The sequence below is a fragment of the Nelumbo lutea genome, chromosome 8 (genome assembly GCF_056320005.1).
Source record: "Nelumbo lutea isolate HS-2025 chromosome 8, American lotus-T2T, whole genome shotgun sequence".
Taxonomy (NCBI): domain Eukaryota; kingdom Viridiplantae; phylum Streptophyta; class Magnoliopsida; order Proteales; family Nelumbonaceae; genus Nelumbo; species Nelumbo lutea.
Window position 1 is genome coordinate 14,258,252 of NC_142691.1, and position 22,765 is coordinate 14,281,016.

The following is a 22,765-nucleotide window of genomic DNA, read 5'->3' on the forward strand; positions in this document are numbered from 1 at the left end:
TTAAGTGGATTTTTTTTTTTGGGGGGGGGGTGTGATTTATCGCTCAAGCATGTGCATAAAAATTAACCCCCCAAACCACTATACTCATTTGAAAAATACGGTTTTTTATTCTTTCCAATTTCAAATCTCCATTCACTCCAAGGCCCACAGCCACATCAATCCAATGTTGAAACATTGTTATGAAATACTGAAAATCCCCCTTTCACCCCATCACTTTCGCCATTGTTTAAAAATACCCAAAACACCCCGTGTCCATAATTTTTCTCTCTCCTCCCTATTCCTTTTGTTCTAGCCCTTGACCAAACGGACATCCTTCTTCCCTTGCACCAATGTCCTACTACTAGATGTGTAAATTAGACCGACCTGGCCAAGCACGGCATGAAGGCCCACGGACCATGCCAGGCCCAGCACAGAGGTCCATGCCATGTTGGGTTGGGAGTTCGAGGCCCATGGGCCGATACGGCATGGCACAATCGTGCCACCCACAGCATAGCCCACGGGGCCCGTAGCAGGACGCGCTCGGCCCGCCCGGAATATAGCTGTCACCCCCCCTCAAAGGGGCCCAACGGCTAGTTTAAGCTTTTTTTTTGGGGGGGGGGTTTACAAAAATCCCCCCCTAAAGGGTCCCAATGGCTAATTTAAGCTTTTTTGGGGGAGTTTTTTTACAAAAATCCCACCCCCCCAACTATAAACAGCCATATTAGGGGGGGTATTTGTGTGTTTTGCTTATGGGGGGTGAAAAAATGACATAAATGCCCCCCCAATAGCTATTTAACAACTAGTTTAGGGGACATTTGAGGTAAAGTTATAAGTAACTTTACAATGACCAAAATACCCCTCACAACAACTAAATAACAACTAGTTTTTGGGGTATTTTGGGCAATTGGACTATGTTAAATTCCTATAAATAGCCCTATCCTCCATCGTTCTCATCAAATGAATTCAGTATTTCTCTTAATCTCTTCTCTCTCTCTCTCTCTCTCATACTCATACATTCTCAATTCTCTGCAATTTGAGTAATTCTGATTAGTTGATTGTTTGATTATGCATTCTCCAATTCTCAAGTCTCAACTTTATTGAAGTCTTGACTTTCAACAAGAATAAGGCTTGCTCAACTAGCTCAAGTATCTCAATTTGAGAGGCTTGGATGTTGAAAGGCTTCAACCGTTGAAATCAAGTTGGGATTTTGAACTGGCAATACAGGTAAGTCGAATTAGATTAATTTTTATATTTTTAGAATTAAAATAAAATGGTTGGCTCTTCTGAAAACCGATTCTCCAACATGTTCACCATGGATGATATTCAATCGCATCATCGTAGTGTTAGCACTGATGAGATTGATGTCGATGGAAGTGAAACTTTGAAACTTTCACCCCTGGTATAGATACTAGGGGAAAAAGGAGGGCTTCTAAGCTAAGTAGCCTGATTTGGAAATTTTTCAAAGTAGAGGATATTGAGGGGAAGGGGAAATGGTCATTTGCCAAAAATGTAGGAAAAACTTTAGTTATTGTAGCAAGGGTAGTACAGGTCATTTGAGCAGACATCTTCTCACACATGAGTGAGAGGAAGATGAAGGGAGAGAAACAACCCAAACAGAGATTGGGAGGGGGAGTAGTTTCGGCATTTTTAAATATTCACAAGAAAAAATGAGACAAGAACTTGCTAAGTATATTGTACATGCGGAACAACCATTTATATTAGCTAAAGATCCAAAGCTAGAAAAATGGTTGCATAGTTTTGTAAACCCGCAACACAAAAAAGTTTCTAGGAATACTATAAGAACTGATGCTTTAAAAATTTTTTATTCATATAAGCAAAATGTAATTTCTTTGTTAGCAAATCTCAATTCTAAAGTTGCAATTAATTTGAATGTTTGGACATCCCAATTTAATATTAGTTATATTTGTGTTACTGGTCATTTCATTGATGAAAATTGACTTTTGAATAAAAGAATTTTAAGTTTTATTAGGCTTGAATGGCCACATAGTGGCCTAACTATTGCTGCAAGTATTTTAAATACTTTACATGCTTATGGAGTAGAAAATAAATTATTTTCTAATAGTTTTGATAATGTCATCAATAATGATTCTACAATAAATATTTTAAAATCTCAATTAAACCATGCTTAAATGGTAAATTATTTTATATTAGATGTGCATGTCACATCTTAAATTTATGTATTCAAGATGTCTTGAATATTATTTCTACTCATATTTCAAAAATTAGAAATTGTATTATATATATAAAAAGTTCAGGGGCAAGAAAACAAAATTTTAAATATTTATGTCAAAATTATGATTTAAAATATAAACACTTTAAATTAGATGTAAAGCATAGGTGGAACTCTATGTTAGAAAGTCATATATCTCATAAACAAATTCTTTCTGATTTTTATAATTTAAAGTTGTCTAATGATATGATATTTAAGGAAGACTGGGAAATGGCAAGTTGTATATCTCATAAACAAATTCCTTTTGATTTTTATATTTAAAGTTGCCTACTGATATGATATTTGAGGAAGACTAGGAAATGGCAGTCTGTATAAGAGATTTTTTAAAACATTTTTATGATGCAACTAATGAATTATCTACAATTTATTATCCAACTAGTTGTAATTTACCTTATCAATTAATGGTAATTAGTGATTGTTTTGCAAAATGTAGAAATAATCCACGATTTCAATGTATTGTTGAAATTAGGAAAAATAAATTTAAAAAAGATTGGGAGAATATTTCTCCCCTTTATTGTTTAGCGCCCACGGTCCGACATGATAGCTCGTGTTGTGCCGCCCGCGGCCCGCATGTCGGCACGGCCCAACACGACCCATATATTTTATATATATTTATCTATATTTTATATAGACTTATATATAGTTATATAATGTTATATAAATTATAATTATATAATAATATATAGTATATAATATATTAATAAAATGAATGTTTTATTTTATTTTATTGTATTAATTTATTTAATTATTGCATACATAAGCAATTTTATACACAAAATTCATAGAAAATTAAAATTTTAAGTTTTGTGTCAATTTTTTAAATAAATAGCTTTGGCCTAATGCACGGCCCGACCTGGCCCAAGGCTCGGCCCACGGACCAACCCGGTTGGCGGCACGGCACGGGCCCAGGCCGTGTCAGGTCGACCCCCAAATTTTTTTACCGGGGAGAGCGACACGACCCACACTTTGTGCAGGCCACCCATGGGTTGTGCCGTGCCGGCTTGGCACGACCCACTTTACACATCTAATTAGACCTTAGGATTAAGAAAGTTTAGATATTTTACTTGAACCATATTGCGAAAATATGAATATTGATATAGGAAATAAAAAAGAATAAATTAATAATTTATTATTTGTAATGTACAGTTTGTATGAATCTGAAGTTGTAGGAAATCTACTTTTGACCTTGAACTCAGTAGTAGAAGAGAAAAACTTTTTTATTTAATAAGTAGAAGGTAGAAATCTACTAGTTCTACAACAAGTTCACTTACTGAACTTAATTTTATTTACAAGCAAAATTTTCTAATTTAGGTGAAGGATCAAATAATTTTGATATTTTAGCCTGGTGGAGTGAACATTCAAAAAATTATTCGGTTCTCGCCGCCATGGCACGTGATCTACCAACCCCTCCAATGTCTACAGTTTCATCGGAGTCTTGCTTTAGTGCAGGTACCAGGGTGTTGGATGACAAGAGAAGCTGCATGAACGATGAGGGCATAAGATGTGCATTTGCTTCAAGGATTCGCTAAATGCAGAAGGTAGATAACAAGACAAGGGAGGGCATGATACTACACTAGATATTTCACTCAAAGCAAATGATGAAAGTCATGAATGATGATTCATGAATTTGACTACTAGTATAGGATTTTTTTATTTTTTAAATTATTGTAAACTTTTTTAATTTTATTTAATTTATTTGATATATATATTTTTAATTTTTTAACAATGTAATTTTCTATTTTCAATTCGTAACCATATTGTATTTTTTATATTTTATTAATTTATTCCATTTTCATATTTTATTCATGATTCATCCAAGTATGCAATGATCCAATCATTGTATTTGTAATTTGTATCATTCAAATTTAAATGAAATAAAATTCATATTTTTCTTCCAAATTGTTATTCCATCATTCTTATTTCAATTTGGTTAAGTTTTTATTTTTTATTTTTTTTCAGTTATGTGTTAGATAACTTAGATCTTAATTTTTTAAGAAGTTCCCAATTTCCAAAGTTCAAAGGAAAGTTAAATATCTTAGTTTTACAATTTTACTTAGAAAATAAATCCAAAGTTTCAAAAAAAAAAGTGTAGCCCGGTTCGATCCAAGCCTAAGGCCTACCCTGTGGCCCAACTCGGCACGTCCCAAGCCCATGGCACAGCTTGCAGCCTGGCCTGGCTCAGGCCTACAGTGAGCGCATGGGCCCTCCTGGGCCTAGGCCATGGGCCGTGCCGGGCTAACCCCCAAAATTTCCACCGAGGAGAGCAGCATGGCCCGCCTTTAGTGCAGGCCGCCCCACGAGCTGTGCCATATCAACTTGGCATGGCCCACTTTACACCTCTACCTACTACGCTTCCATTTGGAAAGCATTTGTTATCGCGAAAGAATCAACATTGCTTTTAGCTTGACATTTTTTCGCTCCTTGCACGGACACAAACAGAAAATCGACTACATTCAAACAAGGTATTTCAACTAAATGGACTGTTTAAAGTTCGTATTGCAATATTAAAAAATTGGGCAATTTCATGCTACCTATTACTTGTTGTTGGAAGAAATAACCGACACTGAAATTTCTTTGGATTATGAAGAATAGTTCTTGCCTGCCTGCTATTTTTTATCGAAGAAATTTGTTTTCCATCCCTTGTTTTTATTTTTGTCTAAAATTTTGCGACTGCTTAAAGCCAACCCAACATTCTAGTGTGTAGCCTATAACCCAAAGTCACATTCAAACCCCACCCGTTCCTATTACTTATTGTTGAGAGCTCGGTAGTCAATGCAGAAACGAAGAGATCCATCATGCTTCTTTTGAAACAGGACTGGTGCTCCAAAAGGGGCCTTAGAAGGCCAAATCAATCCAACAACTCATTCAACTGCTTTTGTAGCTTGACCAGCTCAGGAGGAGACATTCTGTATGGTAGGCGTGCCGGTGGTTTGGTTCCAGGCTCCAACTCAATCTTGTGATCAACTTCTCTCCTTGGGGGAAGCTTCTTCGGCAATGTGGGAGGCATGACATCCTAGAATTCTTCTAGTGCCATTGTAATCGCTGGCGGGATATGCTCGGTTGGTGGGTCAGGCAGGTCGGAGTCCACCAATGTGGCTAGGTAAGTGGTCTCTCCTTTCCGCACTCCATCCTTGAGTTGCAATGCTGAGAGCGTCTTGGGGGTAGACGTTGTCTCTAGCATAACTGGAACCATGCAAGGAGTCTGATATTCGAATATGCACACTTTGTTGAGGAAGGGCATGGGCACCGCCTTTACTTGAGTTAAGAAGTCCATGCCGAGAACAACCTGAAAATCATCCATGGGCACGACTAAGAGGTCTATCATCCCTTCCCAGTGACCAAGTTGCAAGACCACCCCATGAGCTACACCTTGTATGGGTTTGGCATTAGAGTTCACAGCCTTCAACCATCTGACTTCCTTGGTAGGTGCAAGTTCTACTCGGGATGCCTCCTCCATAGAGATAAAGTTGTGGGTAGCACCTGTATCCACCATGGCTCTTGTGGGCTTACCATTCAAGCGAATGTCTACATACATCAGTCCCTTCAGCTTGAACTTCGATGCTCCTTGTGGGCTCGTCTTCTTCTTCATTGCATTGAATCTTCGTAGAGCCCCCATTCTTGTCTCCCCTGGTTCCTTCTCCTCCTCGCTATGCTCATCATCACTAAGCTTTGCAAGCAAGGCATTGAGCTTCCCCCGACTAGGACAGTCCTTAGTCCAATGTTTTCCCTCATAGATGAAGCATGGTGCCAGAAGTGTTCTTTTCACAAACTGGCCACCCCTGTATCCAGAGTCTCCCTCGGGTCTCCTATAGAACTTAAAAGTGTTGAGTTTACTTGGTCCAGAGTCTCCCTTGGGCGCGTAGTAAGGTTTCCTATCACCTCCAATCTTCCCTACGCCTTGATATGAGTTGGGTTTGGGGCCGTCTTTGCTTGGCCGCCTGTCGTCTACCAGTTGTTCAGCAACGGCCATGGCTGTGGCGAGGTCCTTCACACCTCGTCTCTGGAGTTCAAGCTCGGCCCATTGTTGTAGGCCGTCCATAAAGTTGAAGAGCAGGTCCTTATCTGACATGTCCGTGATCTCGAGCAATAGTGCGGAGAACCCCTTCACGTACTCATGCAATGAGCCCATGTGTTTTAGGTTTTTGAGCTTCCGACGGGCTTGGTACTCCACGTTCTCTGGATATACTGGCGCTTTATCTCACTCTTGAACACGGACCAGGTATTAATGGAGCATAATCCTCGCTCCGCATCGGCACATCTCCTGCACCACCATAACATAGCAACATCAGTAAGATACATAACAACAGTACGCACCTTGGCCGCCTCCTCAACGAGTTCGGCGGCGGTGAAATATTGTTTCATTTGCCACTGGAAGTTGTCAAGCTCCCGGGCATCGCGGGTCCCTGCATATGAGGTAGGCTCGCAGACTTTGATCTTTGGAAGGGCTGGAGCAGCAGGTGTGCTGGCTGTACTGGCCATCAGCCTCTTTAGAAGGGTCACTTCGCCCTTCAAGTCTTCGAGCTGGATCTGTAGGCACTTCACCAGGTCTTCTAGTGGGTTGTCTGGCCTGTTGGAGCTATCACCGGACTGGTCCTCCAATCTTACGACCGATGCTATGGTCTCAAGGTTGAGTTGAAGCTCGTCCACATGGTCACAAGTTTCGCCAACCACTGCTTCACAGCGCATGATGTGCTTGTCCATGGTCGCAAGCTTGTCAACTGACTTGTCACGCTTGCTATGCTTTGAGCTGACGCCTTTGTCTTTGGGAGAGCTACCTCTAGGCTCGTCCTCATCATAAACCCGTGAGATCCCTTCCTGGATCTCCTCTTGCGTATCACGATTCTTCATCGGGCTGGTGTTGTTGCGGGGCACGACAGGGACTCGTTGGGCTTGAAAACCGCTAGTGTCAAAAAAGCTCTGATACCAACTGTCACGGGGCTAATTGACGGGGCCCCGTGCGGCGCTCGATTGGGGTCGAGAAAGCCTACAAATGCAAGTAACAACACACAAAAGGAAACAGGAGTGCACACAAATTAGACAAAAGACAACTTGTATTGCATTAATCAGTGGTAAGCACAAGCACACAGTACAGTGTCGTGGGGATATTGTGCTTAACCTTTACACGCTTATGAGCTCACTCGACTACCTACCTCCCCTCAAAGAGTACGTTATGCTTTTGGGGGAATGACAAAATGATATATCAAAATACTGTACATGCATGCTATTATTTACATAATTGACATTGGCATACCCCCCTTACAAAAAGAGTACAAGAACCCAACCCAAAACACTTAGATGACGTGCTGATGGCGCTGATGGTGGCTGAACCGTCACACTATGTCACATTGCATCGAGGTAGGTAATAGCAATTCGACCCCAAAGTAGACTAGGCTGGGACGCACATAGTGCTTGCACACCAACGGGTGACACTATTGATCCACGTTCGAGGCTATACGGGCCCGGAGTTGGCTTGAGCTAGTCATTAAGACCTCCTACACGGACAGTTCAATGACCTATGCCACATTGCATCATTGTAGATAATAGTAATTCCACCCAAAGCGGACTAGGATTGGACACATAGTGCTTGGGGCATCCGGGATGGACATTGCGATGAACCGTGAGCTATTCCATCTCAGTTGGTCAAAGTAATGGTCCACCTAAAGTGGAATTGTCTGGGACATACGTAGTACTTGCACACCACCTGCATCCGAGGTTGAACGGGCCCGAATTTGACTTGAGCCAGTCATTGGGACATCCGACATGGATAATCCGATGATCTGTGAGTCATTCTATCACGGTGGGTGCAAAGAAATCCAACCCAATGTTCATTGGAGGGTATTGCCATGTCGTCAGTTCGACTGTTTGGTTCAATTAACCAAGTAGACTAAACGAACCAAAAATGGTGACGCGATTATTAGGCAATGAATATCAGAGTCATGTTCGTAATGTATGAATATGAAACATTAATTAGTTTAGTTTCGATGGATACACACGAATAATACTTGTTCAATGGATTACCAAAATGGACTATATCAAGTGATTAATAATTGTTCAAACTTAAATTTCAAGAGACAGGATGGGCATTAGGTGAGTAATTGGTTCATAAACAATATATGATCACGCACGTCTACCTCTTGAGTAAAAAATGAAAATTTAAATACAACACATGAAATGAGTATAAATCTAATTGTCTTCATCCCTTTCAATAGTAGGTTCTGAGATGCAACAATAGACCCCATCTGTGTGCGACATCCAGATACCCCACTCTCCGTCATCTAGTCCAATGGGATTTGTCCAACGAAAATAGTTGCAACGACCATCGATGTCGATGTGTGTCTCTATCTGAGACTCGTTTGATTTCTTCAGAATTGTTTGACTACCCTATTCACATTCGGAGCAAAAAACAGGTCAACACGAGTATTAAACCATAGAATTTCCATTTGATGTATTTGAGAATATTAATAAAGAATTACCTCAAGATTGCCAGAGCAAATGCAAAATAACCTATTGGGTTAAATGGAATTTTCGGAGACCCGAATAATACATTTCCTTCGACACTTGCAATGTTTCACCTCATACTTCAGATACTTACGGGGAGTAGCAACTTCCTATTGACTGAGAACTCATGGCTCTCCAACAAAAAATATGTTAGACGAAACCTCCTTCTCTTGTTGCGGGAAATAGAAAAGGAGTTTTTATAGGACATGAAATATCAGTGTTTCAATCACCACAAAACATGTCCATCTAGGCTTAACTAGCATACAAACGAAAAAAAAAAAAACCCTAATGGCAAGCATTTGAAAAACCTGAATACGGATTTTCTGAAGCTAAGGTAATAAAGTCCCTGTTTGACCGGATCCCGGATGAGAAAAACAAGGTGACCAGTGTCCATCGCCTGATGTGAGAATGACGTCAATGACTGGAATCCAATGTCGATTCTTTGGCGATAACGCATGCTTTCTAGACAGAAGCGCAGTGTGATGTTTCCAGACGAAGCAAAGAAATTACTTCAATGTATTCGCTCGAGCTAAAATCAGTCGGCACCGTGAGAGGTGGAACGCCAGTAGGACGTCGGTGCAAGGGAAGAAGGATGCCCGTTCGGTCAGGAGATAGAACGAAAGGGAATAGGGAGGAGAGAGAGAAAAACTATAGATAGGGGGGTTTTACCTCTTACCGCTTGGGGTAGTTGAGGGGTGTTTTGGGTATTTTCGCGAAAATGATAGGTGAAAGGGGAATTTTCGGTATTTCATAACAATGTTCCAGCATTTGGTTGACGTGGCTGTGGGCCAGTGGAGTGAATGGAGATTCGAAATTTCAAAAAATAAAAGACCGTATTTTTAAAACGAGTAGTACAGTGGTTTTGGGGGTTAATTTTTATGTGCGTGCCTGAGCGGTAAATTCCCCCTTTTTTTTTTGAGAAAACGATGATGCAATGGTTTTATTTGGTTCCATTGTTTTTCATCACCACGTCAGCTAAGCAACGGTAGAAAAATGAGAAAATACCTTCGTGTTTTTCAGACCATGCATTCTCATTTTCCTCTTAGCCATGATAATATTTTCAGCATTTTTTGAAAAAAAAAAAAACCAACCAAACACCTCCTTAGGTGACCAACATAATGATTAACAGATTGGTTCACCGGTGAAATCGCTGTCTCCCACCACCGAGTATTCCTCCTCTGCAAGTTTTATTTCAAATTTCCTGTTCTTTCCCGCTAAACTCCTGCTAAATTCTAGCGTCCTCTACCGATTGAGTAGTGCTTTCTCCGGCGGACAGCGATTTCACCGGCGACAATACGAAGCCTCTCTACGATCACAGACGAAATGAGACTGACAACTCTACCCGGAAGAAAGGAGAAATTACAGAGTTGGGAAATATTTTGGCAAAAACTACTGGAATATGACAAAACAATAAATCAAAAGCATGGAATGTTTATCACCGCACTTATAACTTTAGGATTTTTGTAAAGAGAAGATGCAGAGTTGGAGCATAAGAAGCAAACAAATGGAGGCACAGACAGAGCTCGAGAGTGAAACCTGGCACTGGGGACCCTAGAAGGGACATCATTCTCGAACTCAACGAGCAAACCGAGAATGCCATTGTAGCGATCGAAAGTAAGGTGGGAGACATGCCTGGCATTGGTTGGCCAGCTAATATCCATGCCACAAATATCTTCCCTCTCCATGCTACATGTCACCAACGACTTCTTTAACGCCGCTAGCAAAATTTCCAGAATTGGGAAATGATGACGCTCATCTCTGGCACCTCCCTCTCTCCCTGCAGGAATTATCAACGGAGTGGATATTGGATTGGAAAAGTAATCGTCACCATCATCATCTTCCTCTCCTTCTTCGTATTCATTCTCAGTCAGATATAACGACGGTGTCGGAGGGGACAACTCCAACACCGATATCCGTCCAGGTCCACAAGACCTGGATTTGAACAGCTGAGCCATAGAATTACAAGACAAGTAGGAAGAGTTTCAGAAGGAAAATTAGGGCTGGTGTTCCGAGAAAACGTTGAATTTGGCGACGCAATCGAGAAGTAGTAGTAGTAGTAGAAAGCTTGGTCAAGTTGGGACTTTGGGATTGTAAATGATTGGTTCGATGCAGGGAGGAAGGAAATGATGAGCTTGAGAAGAGAAGAGATATGGGATTTATTTTTTATTTTTTATTTAAAAAGAAAATCCGTTGTTGTTAGCTTTGCTATCTATCAGTACATAAATCTCGACCGAACGGACGATGGAATAGACAGAGAACCGAGCAAGTTGGAATCGTAGGCTTGTGACACAGTGGAGACAAGAGACAACGACGACGAGGAATCGTAACTTTGCTATCTATTAGTTTGGGTCCTTCGTGAAAAGGAACAGGGATGAGAGTTTAGGCAGGAAAAGAGAAATCAACAGAGTTGTCAGTCTCGTTTCTTCTCTGATCGCAGGGAGACTTCATATTGTCGTCAGTGAAATCACCGCCCGCTGGAGAAAACACTACAACCGGTGGAGGAGGATGCTAGGATTTACCAGGGGCTTAGCAGGAAAGAACAGGAAATCAGAAATAAGACTCGGATCGGGGGGCAGGGGGCCAATGGAATGGTGACTAACGGCAATTAAGGCTCTCCACTCGTGTATGCAACTCACGCATGGCGTCCCACGTTTTGTGAGGAACTTGCGAGGCGCCAGGCAGTGAGGAGCAAATCCGGAGTCAACCCCATGTGCCCCACCGCACGTCAACTTCGAGATGTGCATATGCTCCATATTATATGGAGAATGCCTCGTGGGGAGCAAATCTGGTCTGACATTACTAAGGCCATCGTTTATGTTTTGTTACTCCAAAATTGCTTTCAATTGCATTTTTTATGATTAGGGCTGTTTACGGATCGGGTTGGGTTGGTTTATTAAGATTTTTCTAATCGATTCGATCTAGTCGGGTTATCTAAAATTGAAATCGAAACAGACTCTCTGTTAAGCAAAACTGACCTGGTCGGTTTCGGCTCTAAGTTCAACCATGCTTGAGAGTCAAATTGTATTAGAGGTTGTGCTTGAGTTAAGGGGCTAAGGGGGGCGGACCAAGTTAGAATAGAAGTTATCAAGAAAATAGAAAGTCAAACTGAATTAGAGAAAGAAGACTGAAATTTGTATATTTCAAGAAACCTTTTAATCTAAGTAAAAAAGGACACCTAATTATAATTGTAATTGGTTGCCTATTTGGTGTAAAAGACCATAGAAACTAGGATCCTTTGATTCTTTTCTTTAAACTTTTCCAAAAAAATTTCTTGTCTAGTTGTCTTGTAATACTTGCCATTAATGTCATTCCTAACTAAAAGACTAGAAATTAAGTTAGGTTGTAATTAGGATAGAGACAACTTAGTTAAGTAGGAACTAAGTAGGTTGTAACTACTAACTACCAACTAACTACTAACTACTAAGTCGGTTTGGTTCGGATCGGTTTTGATTTTCACACATGAAAGCTGAAACCGACTCGAACCATCGGTTTATAATTTTTTACAACCCAAAACCGACCAATATTGAAGAAAACCTGACCAAATCGGGTTGGATCGGTCCGAGTTGGTCAGTTTGGTCGGATTGGGTCTTCTTATAAACAACCCGACTTATGCTCTCCACGTAACCTTAAATATGGATTTGAGTTTTCCTCTCACAAAACGGTCCTCACACCCACCTCACAGAAATTACAGCCGTGCATTTGGAGCATCTCCCTATAAATGAAAATATGAAGTATGGGAAACATTTCCCATGTGCAACTGTAATGTGATGTGAAGGCCATTTTGCGAGGAGGAAACTTGAATTCGTAAGGCTGCGTTTGGAAGAGGTGTAAAACGTCATTAGTGTAAAAATACACTGATGGCGTTTACACTGAACCTTAAATATATATAACTATTGTGTTTTGAAATCGATGTAAAAAGTTGATTAAGTTTTACATCGATAAAACCGATGTAGTATTTACATCGACTATCGATGTAAAACTTTAAATGTGATGAGGTTTTACATCTATCATCGACACAAAACTACACTCCATCCAAACACTCGCAAAACTGAACCAGAGTGTAGTTTTACGTCGACAATGATTACACTTTTTTACCAAACACGTATAAAAGCGAACCGATGTAAAATTTAGATCGGTTCTTGATTTACATCGCATCCAAATATAGTCTAAATATGAACCAATATGTTGACTAGAGAGGGGTAGAGTTGTAAATCGAGTTGTGTTGCCCATGGCCCGACACGATAGCACATGGGCCGTGTTGGCCTAGGGGTTTTAGGTCCAAGGGCCGACATGACACGATATGACATGACTATGCGTGTTGTGTTGCTTGTGGTCCATTTGCCAGCATGGCATAGGGTACGACCTGGTATGACATGGCCCACAACAGGTTAAATGCGGTCTACCCAAGGAACTAGCCATTAGGGCCCTTGGGGGACCCTCCAAACGGATAGTTTCAACTTTTTAAGGGATTTTTTCCAAAAATATCCCTCAATCAATAACTATTTATGTATTTTGGCTTTGGGGAGGGGGAGAAAAAGACAATAATGTCCCTCCAACAGCTATATCCTTAATATAACATATAGTTTGGGACTTTGGGGGCATTTGAGTAAAGTGATAAATGACTTTATAATGACTAAAATACCCCTCCCAACAATTAAAAATTACTATTTTTAGGGTATTTTGGGTAATTGAATTATTTTCAATTCCTATAAATAGCCTCTATCGTCTACCATTCTCATCACACCAACTCAGTAATTTTGAATTCTTTATTCTTATTATCTCATACTCTCTCTGCCTCTCATCTCATACTGTCATAGTGTCATACACACCAATTTAGGAGGTTTTGGCTGACTTCTTCCCCCGAAACCAATTTCTCAACAGTAAGTTCACTAGCCCGATTTGGAAAGTATTTAAAATAGAGGAGGTTGAGGGGAAATGAAAAAGTGTCATTTGCCAAAAATGTAGGATTAACTTTAGCTTCAGTAGCAAGGGTGGTACTAGCCACTTGGGCAGACATTTTCTCTTCCATGAGAAACAAGAAAAAGACATCTACTTTAAAGATTTGTTGGATGTTGAAGATAAATTACAGGACAAATAAGGGCATTACACCTGATGAAGCATATGATTGAAGACTTGGAGTCAAGGAGATGGAGTAATTTTTTTCAATTTTATTTAAATTATTTGTTATTTTTTCAACAATGTATTTTTTTTTATTTTCAATTGTAACTTATTACATTTTAAATAAAATAAATTTCCAATTTTTTTATTTCTTTGTTAGATTTTTTTCAATGTATTTTAGTTTTACTTCACAAAAAAATAAAAAAAAAATCAAAATGTCAAAAAAAAACAAACAAAAATAAACAGTTACGCCTTTTTGGCCCAATTCGGCCAAGGCCCAAGCCCACGGCATAGCCTGTAGCCCATCCGACCTAGATCCATGACACGACACGAGCTCACACAAGCTTATGCCATAGGCCATGCCGGGGCCGATCCCCCAAAATATCCTAGAGGAGGGAGGCACGACCCGTTTTACAGATCTAGAGAGGGGTACTGTATTGAAAGATCAACCAAAGGGTGATTTAATTGGCTCCCCATGGAGTGCTCCTTACTACACATTCCAACCAGTTCCTCTCATGACAAGTATAAGAGATCTTCCCAATACAAGCTGAGATGTGCAGTGGGATACGTGTAAGGTGAGTTATGTGGGAAGACAATTTTTTTTTCTTTTGTATTGAAGCTCACACCTTGTGCTCCAATAGGAGCTCTAAATCATTTTTTTTTCCTTGACATAGTACAGCACTCTTTTCAGCAACTATTTAATATAACTCTTCTCCAAATGAGATCAAATCAGCCCCCCACAACATCCTACAGTACATCTCTGCCATATATTGGAAATATCTCTCGATGATGATATCATCAGTTTTGATATTATCATCAGGATATACTGTAGGATGTTTTGGGGGGCAATCTCATGAGAGGGCTTCTGGGACTATCCAATTTACATACCAACCGAGCCATCACTCGGACAATTTAAGCTCAACTGAAAAAAGCCCAAATGACATAATAAAATGTTTGGGCCAAATCCCAATCTCTTGTCAACAAAGATTTATTCCAATACGTTTTAATATGATCCATATAATAACACATCCAAGGGTTCTCCATATCAAATTAAGAACAAGACATAGTCTTGAACAAGAAACAAATTGGGTGCTATTATTTTGCCTACTATAAAGTTATATTCTTGATTTAAAATGGGTTACTCTTTTGGTGTGGGATCATCTCATTGGTGGGGATAAGTTAGGCTGTAAGGGAAAAAGAGCATAGGCTGTTTTGAAGCTTTCTGCACGTGACACGATAGCATATGTAAATGTGGGGTAAGAGGGCAATTGCAATCAATATTCTTTTAATTAAAATGATAAATAAAGAATTAAATGGAATCAGGAAGTTTCAAAATAATGTTTGTTCCAAACAGTCAAGCATTTCTCCTCATTGGTTGATATGAGGAAATGCTCATATAAGCAGACAAAGGCTCGGCTATTTAGACAAAACAGTCTGGGCTGTTTGCGAGCTTTCTATGCATGATATGTTATCACACTTAGTCACCTCGCTTGTCTTTTTATTTTATTTATTTTTTATTTTTTTTAACTAAAAGAATATTGGTTAAAATTATTCTTTTTACCCCACATCCATGGTAATATGTCATGCATCGGAGTTGGGATCACCTCCCAACAAATGATGTTCCTTCTCCCAACATGATTTGACACTGTGCCGTGCCGATCATATTGGTTGGGAGGGTGTTGAATTTTTTTTTTTTTTTTTTTTTTTTTGTGATAGCAAATTAGTGAGCTATCATAAAAGCACTTCTTGAACTCTCACCAACCAAGGAAGAAACTAACTGGTTATCCTTTGGAGCAGGATCTAAAAGAAACTTGGGGGGGGGGGGGGGTGGGGACAAACAACGTTAACTTATTAGTCACTGATTGATTGAACCAGAAAATTTGAAGAAAGAATGGGGCCCTATAGAGTGTAGGTTCCATGAACCCTAACTTAGTTTTAAATAATTTGCAACACTGATTAGTTTGAAACCCTCAAAACGCCAATTTTACAAGGAATCTTCCAATCAACACATGGGGCCCCTTTATTATGCTATGTCATGTACAAAACTACAAACCCAAGAAAAGAAAATCTTTCTAATCAAACTGTTGCCCTCTGAACCTTAGTCCTATACAGCAAGATAAACAAATTTTCCATTGAGAAGTAAAGGAAACAACCCGTTGTGTGTGTAACAAATGATCCAAAGCTTGAGCCAACAATGCAATGCCATGCAGGTCCATATACCCTGTCAAACTCCTGCAATGAAAGATGTATTCATCAATTACCCTCTTCGATATAAGAGAAGAAAGATTGAACATTTGATTGATGATAACTAGAACCTAATTGATGCTGACATACAATGGAATCTATGGAGCTGATCTAGAGGTGTGATGGGTATATGATAATGTAAAAGAATCCAATTTTGGTCAATGAGGTCTCTTAGATAGGATTGGATCCATTCCCTATATACACAACAAAATGCAAGGGGGGAGGCCACAGGTTTCAGAGTTTCACTCCTAATTGTTGGATATATAATAATATAGGTATAAGGTCTAGCCATGGCTGCTAGACAATTCTTGTCATACTTAAGCAAGAAAAAATTTGAATTATGCAAGAACAATCCAAAGGAAAAGGACAGAAGTTCAATTTTACAGAAGGTTGCTTGTCTAGGCTATTGGTAGCTTGTTTTTTAGGAATACCAATGTTGTCATACTTTGTTTCTTGATCATAGGCAAACAAACATCCATCATGAAATTCTGATTATGGATACATGAAGAGAAGAAATTTATGAAGTGGATTGGCTACCTTCTTCATGTTGTAAGCCATTTGTTTAGCACTGAACTTATCTAAGCTGTCGAAGGTTTGCCGAGCACACCGGAAGGCATGTACCTGCATGGGTGCCGGCATGTCAACAGCCAGAACCTTCACCTGCAAGAAAGCAGCCACTGATGATATGTTTGTTTCCACATGGGACACTGACTTCCTTGCCTCCACCAGATCCCCTGCCTCTGCCTCTGTTTGTCCTCGCCCAGGTCCAGTGTATTTGATGTCACAATGGGTCAAGGACCTTCTTAAACCCCAGCTCAGCCGAGAAAGAGCTTTGCTTGGCTTGATAGCTACTTCAGGTTCAGGCCTCCGGCTCTGAATTCCAGCACCAGAGTCATGGGAACCCAAGGATCCTCTTCTCTGCCTCTCATGGGTGTCCATCTCTAGGTGACCCTTTCATGGGTTTGGCTCTATTTACATAATATATATTCTCTTTCTTGGAATCATGAGAACAAGGGAGACTCAATAATGTAATGCTGGTTGATTTGGGTGGTTGAATAATTTAAAGAAGCAACCATGTGTTTTTGCCTCTGATCAAGGATTAATAAAGTGGTGGGGTTGTGCTTGAGAGAGATCTGGTACTTGTTGTTCCCTGCAACCCTACTTGAGATAATAGGTCTGTGGGGGAGGCTGATTGATCCACAGCATTTTTGTCTCACTGAATGAGCTTCTAAACTGACAAGCATACGTGGAAGCTTCCCCTCCATTGTCTGTTTTTTTCTGGATGCCCCACTAGAGTTTTTGTCTCTGTCCATCCCTTAATTGTCCTGAAAGGGTGAAAAATGAACTCAACAAGCAGGCTAGCCTCATTTAGCCCCAACCTAGATAATGTCAACTGAGAAAAAAACTGTGGGTTATACGATCAAGTGCTGGTTAACCAGCCCAATACGTCTCTCATGGAGATGCAGTCCCCAAGTTAACCCAAGCCTCCAAGGGCCAGTTCCTTGGGTGATCTGTTGGAAGAACCAGACCAGAGTAGGTTCTGGAAATGGTTGAGATATCCCCATCTGAGAAGAGAAACTGATATGTCAGTGTCATGATATAGAGACAGAATTTATTGCTTTATTATGCTTTTTGTCTCTAACAGGGACAAATGGAGAATGACAAGAAAGTTTCAACAAACAAACATTCCATCTAAAATCGGGTGGACTGCATGAATGAGGCGCTCGTTTGAACAAGCTTTGCGAGTAGCTGGCCAAAATTAAAAAAAAAAAAAAAAAAACTAATCAGATGTGTGCAAGATGGTTGAGATTGAGAGCTCACAAGTCACAACACATAGAATAAGAACAATATTGAACTGGATTTTGACGAATTTGTATACCAAGTACACTGTGACACTATGGTGACCTCACAGTGCCGAGAATCAAGGGTACACCATCTTTCATCTCCATTCTCATCAATTCAATATGGATGGGAGTTGCGTTGCTTGACGTAGACATCTCTCACACACAGTTCACAAACACATAGGTCCCAACCATGTAGAAGGGTTCTGATAGATATCTTGGTTATATGTTAAGGAGACTAGTAAATTGATCATTCATTATCAGGGTTTGGACAGCATTTTGAGCACCAAATTATACACAAATCACATCTAAGTACTTACAATCGGACCAGGTCTACCCTGAGACCCAGGGAAAGGAAAGGAAAGGTAGGGAAATCTAAGGTTTAAAGATTTCACATAACTTTAAGAAAGGAAATTTTATATTACAAGATTGCCTTTAATCTGTATACTTCACTATCTGGTTTACTGGGTAAAAGTTTTGGTTGGGGCCATAACTTGCCATCTGTCACATATTAACAAGATTTGGACCCACCATCTAATAGGTAGGTGAGGGAGACGCATCTGATAATAGGCCCTGGTCCTCTAGATATGAATCACATGGCATGTCATGTGGATCCCACTGCTCAAATATTGGTCCTCTGCCCTGAGCATAGATAGTCTCCTAGGTTTAGCTATGCATTATATGTAGTGTAGAGTCGGATGTAAGAAAATAGGGTATACTTGGTGGGTAGCGACAGATAGGTATTCCAAATTTTCAAATGCGACACTTAACACTCAGAACCCTCATAAATGGATGCCTTAGTCCAGTGCTGTTAATCTAGGTTACGGTGTGTGGTAAAATTATTTAAATGTTGCAGGTTGTAAAAGTTAAATTTGATTTTTTTATGTCAATTTATATTTTTACTTTTTACTTATATATTGAATTGTTGAAAAAAAAAATGAAAACGACCAAAACAACCCTGGTTAAATGACACCTTTGTTTTATCCGAGAATGATCTTAAAACAATCAAAGCTGATAATGAAATCTGAAAAAATATAAGGATTCAAAAATAAGAACTTGAGAATGAAGATCTTTGAACTATGGTTTCATAAGAGGAGAAAGGGCAATACAATTTCGAAAGTAAGAAAAATCGAACTTGAAAATGAAACCCTTTTCTTCTTTGCTAATTAATCCACGTTTGCTGCAAATCAGCAATTCTGGCCTAAGAATGGATCTAAGAAGAAATATAAGGATTTCAAAATAAACTCTGGTGTACTTTCTGGGAATTCATGGTATTCAAATGTTGCATTTGAAAGTTTAAGGTACCTATCTGTCAAAACCCCCAAGAATACTAAATATAGGGTCTCTCACTCTCTCTCAAAACCAAAGAATAAAAGTGGGGCCTAACGAGAAACTTGCTACAAGCGGAAATGACTTAGGCAAAGGATGAATAACTTTATTTGTCATAGAGTTTTTAAAGCTTTCTTTGTTACCCAGTTTTTCCTCATTTTGGTGAAGGAAACAAACAACAAGAGGACAATTGCTCTGAAGGGGAGAGACACAAGAATAACAAAGGCCTTCCCAAATTCTCTTTAACTCTTTATACATCAGTTATTAAATTTAAAAAAAACTTCTCAATGGGCCAGGCCACCTAAACACGATCTAAGGCCCAATCTATTGGGCTTGGACTGCATATTAAATCTTTAAAAATATAATAAGAGTCCAAGCTGATGGATGTTGGCCCGGCCTCTCTGTCTGTGGCTTCATCGTCAGAACCCCATCATCTCATCGACAACAAATGCGGTGGCTGGATGGATTATTAATCCTTCATCATATTCTGTAGTTATGGCATCACTGTCCTACATATCTAGGCTGATTCATAAATATTTTATTATCATTATTTAACACGATTGATGATTCCTTGTCAAACCCGCAAACCCATCTGAATGGGCTGGACTAGCTCTCCAATGGCCTCAACATCATTGTCTATTCCAACCCATTTCTACCCTATAATTGCATGATACTTAGTAGATAGATATATTGCTCGATTCTTTCACTATTTACTGCACTAGAGATCAAATCCAAAGCCCAGAGAGAACAAGGAATCAGATTCATGGAAGCCATAAAGGAGAGGAAGAGGGGTGAATCACTATCACTGTGGACATATAAAGGAAGCATGATGAAAAAGCAAACCCATTTTCATATCTCCATAGAGCATACATCTAATATAGGAAACTAAGGAAATAGACTCTTTTGTCAAAGAGGGTTAGGGCTTCCTAGTATGGAGGAAAGAGACAACACAGGCCTTGTAGGCTAAAAGAAAATTTTGGGGAGTTGTTGATGACTGACTTTAGGGACCACTACTAAAGAAGAGAAACATAAACTCTATTGGTAAGTACAGCTTATATTATCAAAATCTAACCTTCCTATACTTTGATAGAAATGGAAATGGCATTAAGTATTTTCTTTTTCTTTCTGGTCATGACTTAGAATTGAGCATGGAGAGATGTTATCAAGCCAACAATCACCTAGCTCATATTGAATGATTAGTGGTTTTGGTAATATTTTGATGATTAAGATATTGGGTTTAATCTTTAAGATTGCCCCTTTGATTATTATTTTTATTATTATAACCTTCACTTTCTTCACCATCAAGTCAGCATTTCGTGAAACATGCGGCGAATGCCAAGTGTCGTCCGACCATTACAAGACGTGTTGGAACACGCCACGTGGCTTATAGGTGATTCCATAATTTCTGCTAACAACCAGGATTTATTAATGTAAGTGGTACCAAATCTGTGCCAAACACAGGCTTGATTTACTTTAGCCTAGGCCTTATAGAGATTTAGAGCTTGAGCCAAGTCATGAAGAGCAATGCTCCATCGATGTTGAGCCCACATTCTATAAATGGCTACTAGCTCGATCCACATGAAATGCAAGGAAAGAATGTAAGAGAGTTAAAAGAGTGAAGAAACGGGCTCTCTTGCTCCAGCACCAGCCATGCTCCTTTCTTTGGATTCATGTCTTTTTGTGCTTCTGTTACCCTCTCCAGTCTCTAGTTCTTTCATGTAAGCTTATGGAAACGAGAAAATTGCAGAAATGGAAGCTCCTTCCAGCCCAAAACAGTGTATCCTTACTTTGATCCCTTGTTTTGGACTGAAGGGAGCTCCTAATTCTTCTCTTTTCTCTCTTTGGGGAACCTCTGATCGGCTTCTGAGGTGAGAACAGTCTTGATGATGGATTTGTCATCTTCCATGATCAACTGCTGTGGGTAAGTGTTCATATATATTCTTTTTAATTTGTCTGTTCAAGGTACACTGTGCTCTTACTGTGTTTTAAGCTTCTGTAATATTCGACTTAATTTGGCCATCTGGGTTTTTATTTTTGTGCTTGAAGTTTTGCCTTAAGTTCGATGAAGTACTGATCTTAGGTAGGGTTTCATGAATTAAACATAACGCATGATCTATTTCTTTCTCCTTGAAGAAGAATAGAAGATTATTTCTAGAAAAATTTTCGATTGCAAACTGCATCTGGGGACTATAACCTCTACTTAATAATTGGTGTTTATCATGTAATCAGACGGTTGATCTTCTTTTCAAGTTTGGGTGGGAAAGCTTCTCTCATTGTTGCTTGGCTACTTCGTGAGGTAGGATTGGTTCAGTAGAAGAAACGAACTGAAATTGGGTTAAAAAAGGAAATTAGAAAACCTTGAGGCTCTTTTGAATCAGATAAAAACATTGCATCTGGTTCAGTTTTGCATCTGTTTGTAATTATGATTTGGCTTTTATCTGATACAAACTTTGTATTTTTTTTTGTGTATTTATTGACAGTGTAAAATTTGCATCTGAAAAATTAATGCAAAATTCGCACCACATTCCACTCATATAAAGTGGGACAACTTCACCTAGCTTCCTACCTCAATCCTAAATAAATAACCCTCCCAACCTCCATTCTCTTACAAACAACGTGGGGATGATATCGTCTTACTTCTCCCAAACAAATAAGCTGAAGCAAAAGTTGACACGAATTTACATTCAGCCTATTTGCATTTTAATTTATGTTAACTAATGCAAATGAAATTTGCACTGCAACCAAAACGAGCCTGAAAATCTTGATACTAGACCTTCCCAGAATATCAAATAATTAACACAAGGGCCACAAATGAATCAAATTGGAAATTGGAATAGGATATGCCAAGATCCAAATTTGATCAATCAGTGTTTGGCTCGAACCAAATCTTATCCATCGGATTTGAATATTATACAAATTAATAAATTAAAATGAAAATAATCAAAATATTATATATATAATTAATAAAATGAACTGAAAATGGCTTTCATATTTTATATATATCATGAACAAAATGGCTTAATAAAGATAATTTCCATGAGACATAAACCTATCATTCTTTAACAGTCATATAACCCATCACACCCAATTAACCATGATCTGATCCAGACTGGGACTCACTTATTTCAGGAGGACTATTTGAATCTTTTGTCTGTCAATGGGATTAATATGTTTTGCAGAAAATGATGAAAAGATTAATTCAAAGGTTTTTAAAGGGTATTTATTAATGAATATATTTTGTATGCTCCAATGTATAACTTCGAGAAAATATTGTTAATTTGTTGAATTTGAGAAATGGAACCAAGTCTATCATGAAAAATGAAGGATTTATCAAGACATTCCTTTGAAGGTCTCCAGTTTGTAATAAGGAGTGTCTTAATCTCAGCAAGATAATTCTCAAAGGTGAAGCGGAGGACAATGTCCATCTCCTGCTGGAACCTGGAAGATCGTGCTCTTTCTCTGTGGCAATTACAATATTTCTTTTTTTATTTCATCTCAGTTTTAC

At 39.2% G+C, this 22,765-nt stretch overlaps 1 protein-coding gene and 2 long non-coding RNA genes across 3 annotated transcripts; 1 reads left to right on the top strand and 2 right to left on the bottom strand.

The window, feature by feature from the left end:
• Nucleotides 1-8,223: 8,223 nt before the first annotated feature.
• LOC148842886 (uncharacterized) lies at nt 8,224-9,814 on the bottom strand. The gene is made up of 3 exons (XR_016103129.1): nt 9,037-9,814; nt 8,704-8,861; nt 8,224-8,611 (listed from the first exon to the last, which is right to left on the bottom strand). It is a non-coding gene; the product is annotated as an uncharacterized LOC148842886 (long non-coding RNA).
• Nucleotides 9,815-15,842: 6,028 nt separating this feature from the next.
• Nucleotides 15,843-17,166, bottom strand: LOC148842887 (uncharacterized). The gene is made up of 2 exons (XM_088958803.1): nt 16,628-17,166; nt 15,843-16,078 (listed from the first exon to the last, which is right to left on the bottom strand). The coding sequence occupies exons 1-2, from the start codon at nt 17,027-17,029 to the stop codon at nt 15,923-15,925; spliced, it is 558 nt and encodes a 185-aa protein (XP_088814929.1). The 5' UTR covers nt 17,030-17,166; the 3' UTR covers nt 15,843-15,922.
• A 3,590-nt stretch (nt 17,167-20,756) lies between these two features.
• LOC148842888 (uncharacterized) lies at nt 20,757-21,806 on the top strand. Its single transcript, XR_016102830.1, has 2 exons — nt 20,757-21,181; nt 21,490-21,806. It is a non-coding gene; the product is annotated as an uncharacterized LOC148842888 (long non-coding RNA).
• The last annotated feature ends 959 nt before the right edge of the window (nt 21,807-22,765 follow it).

Bases quoted from the DNA above. Each gene is read 5' to 3' on its own strand.
- LOC148842887 (XM_088958803.1), bottom strand. From the start codon at position 17,029: ATGGACACCCATGAGAGGCAGAGAAGAGGATCCTTGGGTTCCCATGAC. The intron at 16,079-16,627 runs GTAGCCAATCCA...CTTTCATTGCAG, and splicing joins TGGCTTACAACATGAAGAAG to GAGTTTGACAGGGTATATGG.